At 42.2% G+C, this 6513-nt stretch overlaps 1 protein-coding gene across 1 annotated transcript in view; it reads right to left on the reverse strand.

The window, feature by feature from the left end:
• Positions 1 to 1414: 1414 nt before the first annotated feature.
• Positions 1415 to 6513, reverse strand: part of LOC145407814 (uncharacterized) — a 6125-nt gene continuing 1026 nt past the window's right edge. The window contains exons 4-5 of the mRNA XM_080278672.1: positions 5694 to 6077; positions 1415 to 3116 (exon numbers count right to left, since the gene is read on the reverse strand). Of these exons, the coding sequence (XP_080134798.1) occupies positions 1415 to 3116; positions 5694 to 6077 (2086 nt within the window). The remainder of the gene's footprint in view (positions 3117 to 5693; positions 6078 to 6513) is intronic.

The following is a 6513-nucleotide window of genomic DNA, read 5'->3' on the forward strand; positions in this document are numbered from 1 at the left end:
AGAGCTTCATGAATAATACTCACGTGACAATGATCTTCCATCGCGTGGTCCCTTTTTCAAGTAACAGTGAACTGGGGGAAGGTTACTATATTGCTGAACTTCCATATGGGTTACATACTGGTTGGCTTGTTGATTACGAGTCCATCGACTACAATGCATCTAATACTCAGTTCGTGCACTATCCAAAATTTTACATAATTCTAACATGGTCAAATATTTATCATTATCATCATTCTAATCCATTATCAACATGGACGGATCCAAGGGTTGTTACCACGCTGCCCGGCCAACATCCCTGCTTTACCATGCTGAAGATTAGAGTGCAATATGTACGAATATAGACTGCATCTTTCACCAATTATAATGTTTACTGTAATTCTCCCATACAAATGTCACACAAACCATCCTTGGTTGAAAAAAGTTACTTAGCTGGATGAGAGAAAGTGAATCCTAGACCTTCGTTCCTCTGGAATGTGATATGGGCAACACCTCATAAGTTTTCCTGAATCCGCCCCCGAACAATCAGCAAAGCCATCACTCCCCTGGTAGGGCAGGCGCCTGTGCATGCACGGCAAGCTTAGTGATGAATCATCAAACATTCTTGGCATCACTCCCAGTGTGGAATGAAAATGTATCTCTCACGGAAAAGGGTTTCACTGACATACACTTTACCAAAAATATTTTATTAAAGTCATAATACTGTATGACATACAAATCAAAGTGTTTGTTACAAATCTCTTAATAGTTTCTGATAGCCTCCATTACGAATATGGAGTATCTTAATTAAAGGTATCAATTATTACTGCAATTTTCATTATATTTACAGGCACTGTACGTTTTTTTTTTTCTGTAGGGGAACAAACATACTCAGAATTTTCTTTAACAGTAATCTGATGCTGATTAACTAAAACTACTGATTAGCAGATACTGTAAAATGGTTTATGATACACGGCTTGCAATGTGTGTCATTCGCTGCATTGTTAAAAGAATTTTATTTAGACAATGACTAGTTTTTCATCTGTTGTTACAGAAACATGACACTTATTAAAACTGTAAAGTTAAAATCGCCATCGAAAATTCTCTCTCTCTCTCTCTCTCTCACACACACACACACACACACACACACACACACACACACACACACACACACAAACACACACAAAGTTGACTCGTTCCCAAACGACGATTGTGGCTACCGTTTTGTTGGGGGCAAAGGTGACCGCAACACCTCCTCTCTTGCAATAATTTATTCTGCACATTATGTTTCAGTATCTTCTTAGACGTTTATTAGGCAAACTATGACGTTATTAAAAGAATATAAATACCATGCAAAAAGAATGTTCAGGTACAGTGTGTGCAAAACAAATCAGCGTGGAGGTGGCGTGAAGCCTCAAATGGCACCTGTAGTTGTGGTTCAGTCAGTCATCAGATTGCGGAAGTGCTGAAGGATTGCTTCACCAGACTTTTCTGAACAGTTCCCTAGAACTCCCTGGATCACGGCTGTTTCTTCCTTCAGTTTCTGCAGCATTTGGATTCTCATCTGAAAGTTGTGTTGTTTGTTCATCTTTTCGGACTCAATCATCAAGTTGATATACTCCTTGGTAGATACTGGGCTAGGCTTGAGGGCAATTTCCTCAAGGCGTTCCACACAGCTCTGAACTTCTTTGATTTGGACAATGAGGGAGTGAGAATACTGGACGATGTCGTCCTCTATGGCTTTGATGGCAGCCTCCTTGTCCAGCTTCCTTTTCTGAATACTCTGATAACGGTCTAGCAGCTCTTGAACCGTGCGCTGTTCCTTCTTCCACTCACATTCATACCGAAAGTCCTTAGTTTCATGTAGCTTCCAATAACATTTACCAGGACAAACTCTACAGTAGCCATTTGTCATTGCTGCACAGTTTCTTTTATCATCATTTTCAGATGAGCTACATGGATAGTGACATGTCATGTTGCACTTGATACAAATGGTCACGAATTCATTTGGCTTCAGATTTATTTTTGTTATTTCAGGAACTTCCACCTCTTCAGTGTAGGAGGCACTCTTAATCTCTGCAGCAAGACGAGCAAGCATGTCCCTTTCTTGATTCAAATTTGAAAGTTTGCCGAGTCCAACATGAATCTGCTTCTTTAAACCCATTACTGATACGTGGAGACGATGCCTTTCGTTTAGCACTTCCTTCGTCGGTGTCAGACTTGCAGGAAAAGTCTTTCCAAGCATGATGAAAAACTGGGTCATACTACGATAGCCCATTGTCCAAAACATTTTGCACATGAACAGTTCATCCAGCTCATCAGAGTCAGAGTCTCCACTGTCTTCATCCTTAGTATTACGAGCATAAACAGCACTATTATTAAAGTTAAAAACACCAACATAATTTATTCCAGCTCTTTTAAGGGCTTCAAGAACTGGTGGACTGTCTGCATCAGCAAAAGTGGCCATTAGGTAAATGTTGTCTTCGATATCCTTGCCGAACATGGAGGAAATGCCATCATATATATACAACTGTGTTTGTGTCAGTCGAGCGGCTGAGGCTGGTGTCACAAACCCAACAGCGTCCACCTGGTCAACGCCATAGCCCTTTTCCAGGAAGATTCTCAGCTGGTTCATCATCTCCCGATCTCGCAAGATGCCTCTTGTGTCTCCAAACCCTGGAGTGTCAATCAGTACATAATTGTAATCAAACGGCATCCCTGGTAAGTGGTAAAAGGTATAAGCTGTTATAAAGTCAGTCTGACTTTGACTCTCTTGTCTTGGTCCCATTTTTAAGCTGTCAGGAACAATCAGTCGAAAGTCATCAGTAAAATCTACTCCATAAATATAATTAGCCATAGCATTGATGAGTGTGGTTTTACCAATGCCAGTAGCCCCAACTATAAGTACAATTTTTGTTGTTACATTTGTCTTCTGTCCTAGGGTCAGCAACTGAACTTTGATTTCTTCATCTTTAATCTCAGTAATCATATCTAGCATTCTTATTTGGAGACCTCGTTCTGTTGTATGACGCCTGCTGAATTCATTCTTGGCTCGCAGCTTCAGCGTTTCACGTAGGCCAGGTCCAGACAGAGTGCTAAGTGGTGGCACCTTGGCATCTGGGGACTCCATTGGCCCATCTCTGCAAGTGGATCAGAAATGTTCAAATGCAGCAAATACAAGTACACAAATTAAGGGAACTTATGTGTTAAACAGGTAGCACTAGATTAACAGAACAAATCTCCAGATATAATCTAATGGTCCAGAACCAGATCATGATACTAGTTCTTGATTCTAACATTAACTCCTAAATTCCCGGAGTTTTGCACACCTGGCATGCTCCTCATACCGAAAAATTCCAGATAAACATCATCTTGTCTTTTTAAATCTATCCTTATAAAATCATTAAACATATCACAAAAAGTAATCAGATGCAAGTTCCTTCCTTCACAGTGCATTGCAGAGACGTGGAGACAGCATAATTATAAGATGACGCACTAAATGTGACAGTATGTTACTTAGTGTCTGGGATGTGTGGAGGTAAGGTGCATTAAGACCCTGCTACATCTGAATGTGATTTCACCCGCTAAGTGGGAATTATCTTGGTGATTAAATAAAAACCTCATGTAATATGCACGAAACCACTTTTGACCTTTTTTTGCTAGTAAGACCTTTTTTTTTTTTTTTTTTTTTTTTTTTTGAGTGATCATAGTCGCTCAATTTACACTGAAGGTGAGTGTTTAGCCACTGTGACAGACACAAGGTGACTGAAAAGAAAACTGGGATACACAGTGCACCATGCTCAGAACATGGTGGGGGGGGGGGTGTTCCAGTAATAATCAATCCAGACACATGAGACCTTGAAATCAATCAAACAATGCTGCAAAATGCTTGATATAAATGTACTGCAACCAGGGAGTAATGGTAACCCACCATCTGACGCAAAGGTATAGAACCTAAAGGTTAAAGGTTAAGTAGCAGCAGTAGTAACAGTAGTTGTAGTAGTAGTAGTAGTAGTAGTAGTAGTAGCAGCAGCAGCAGTAGTAGTAGTAGCAGTAGTAGCAGCAGCAGTTGTTGTTGTTGTTCAACCTCGATCTGCCTGGCCTAACACACCCATCGACTGGAGGCAGGCAACTGCCCCTATTGGGTCGTTCCATAAGTTTCCTTCACCACTGATGTTGTGCCTGTGTCTTAGGATGGCATGTACTGTACACTGTCCTATTATGTGGGTTACGTTGTGTGGGCCTGTTCTACAAGTGGGACATGTTTCATCTATGACTCCACCCAACCCAAATCAATGCTGGTAACTAAGGATGGCCAGGTGATGTCCTGATCTAAGCCTAGCTGGCTGAACCCGATCAGATAAGGATACCTCTCATGGGCGGATGTCGGCAGGGAGTACATGTGATACCGTGCTCTGACTGAGGTGTTGTATAGCCCTGCGTGTGAAATGAGTATGCACGTGTTCCCTCACTGCAAGTGCTGGAGTGTGTGGAGGTGGAATATTGTTGAAGTGAGTCTGGTAAAGTTGGTGTAGTGATAATTTTATGTACTTGTGTTGTTTAGCTCTGTCACTGGGGTGTTGTGTTAGCAACGACTGCTGCGTTAATTTGTGTGCTTCTCATGTCAACATATTCTCTAACAGGAAGGACAAAGTTTCACGGTGTAAGTCAGCTGTGGGAGTGGTATTGGTGCAGTTAGTGATAATACACAGAGCACTATTTTGTATGGTATGGAAGGTGTTCTAGTGAGTGTTAACCAGGATGGGGACCAATGATGGGGAGGCTAAGGACACCATTGATTTGTAATACTGTTTGTAAAAAAAGGAAGAGTGTTTCTTTTTGCTCCTGTAAGTGCCCAGAGTGCGATGAGTATGTGGGTGCACCGCTTCCAGATGGTTTGTATGTGGTCCTTGGAGTTGAGTCGTGTGATGTAGGTCACTCTATGGAGTTTAATGGAGGAAGTGTGTGGCACAGGGTGTTAAGTGTGACGTCAGGGGTGTACCTGTGCTCATGTTTGCTGCTGGTGATGAGTATGATGGTGTGTGTGTGTGTGTGTGTGTGTGTGTGTGTGTGTGTGTGTGTGTGTGTTGTGGCAGTCCTGCTGCTCTGTGCAGGCTGTGTCTGCAATGTGGTGTGTGGTTCTTATAGTAATGACATCTGCATATAAGGCAATGTTTGTGGGCGGATGGGGTGTGGGAATAATAAGCACGTACAGGTTGAAAAGTACGGGTGAAAGAATGGATCTATGTGGAATTCCATTAAAGAAACTTCGTGTTCGTGATGACTTTCCCTGGGATGTAACGTGTCCTTGTCTACCAGAAAAAGTTGTTAGCAAGCCAACGTCTGGTGTTGATCTCCAAGTTTGTGTGTAGATTTTGGTGATAAGTTTGCATCGGAGGATTTTTTTTAGAGCAAGGAAGAAGGAACTAAAGGCCAGAAGCCGATAAAATTATTCCCTCCATGAAAAAAACAAAAACAAGTTAACAGAGAGCCAAATTTAGATCCGTTCATTTCGAGATGCCTAGACACAATGCGTCTGAATGACTGGAGGTCTATTGTTTCAAGATGTGTAAGTTGTGTGGGTCTCGCAGAGCTGATGCGGCCAGATGCGTGTTGTGTGAGATTGGCTGGCTAGGTGTTTGTGGGGTGTAGTGCTCTAAAGCCATGTTGTAAGAACGCAAGATGGACATGGTGTGACTTAAAAATTAGGCACTCACTTGGTGTCTTGGTCCAAGCAGGGCGGCACAATGTCAATAGAGTCTTTGCTTCCCTGTGAGTCACGAATGTGTTGCTGAACCCGCAGGTCAAGACGACAGTTCTTTTGGGTTATACTGTCCAGCACCAAGCCAAGGTCAGCCAAGTCATCAGGAGCACCATGGATGTCTAGGGTCAAGCACCGAGGACTGGTGAACTTCATGATAGAAGTGAACTGTGCACAGTCTACATCAGGCAGATCCAGAGTTTCTTCCTCTCTCACTTTCTTCAGATAGGAACAAGGATGATAGTTGTCCACAGTGATGCCTAAATTCTTCAGTTCTTCCTCAAGCAGGAGTCCCACGGCAGCTCCTTGGCTCCACTCTGGCAGGCAGACAGTGTGGATCCTGCAGAAGGAAGAGATTTACCCCTTCAGGCCGAGGCTGAGGACCGCCTTCTAGGTAGCATAGGATGCTTCTTGGCTCCTGTTCCTTGGTGATATATTTTAAAGATTTCATATTAACATTCTCTTGTGTGCATTTTATCTTTAATACTGACAGAGTTTGCAGCAAAGAAAACAGAAGAGGATAAGTCAATGTGATGTACTGAGAATGAGGTGTTACAAAATCGCCAAGGTCAGTTACAATAGGCTATACACCTGTAAATGGTCATGTATCTGTATTAAGTAAATATAATATTGAAATATGTGAGATGCTCTGCAAAAGTCTGAGGCAAGCTCATTATGCTCACTGTGTAATAAGAGGCAGACAAAAACTTAAGTACATGGACAGTCTCCTGGATGATACTGACAGAAGATGAAGTGTGGTGGATATCATGAGAGTG

The sequence above is a fragment of the Coenobita brevimanus genome, chromosome 74 (genome assembly GCF_032717465.1).
Source record: "Coenobita brevimanus isolate Jiangsu-jjx chromosome 74, ASM3271746v2, whole genome shotgun sequence".
NCBI lineage: Eukaryota > Metazoa > Arthropoda > Malacostraca > Decapoda > Coenobitidae > Coenobita > Coenobita brevimanus.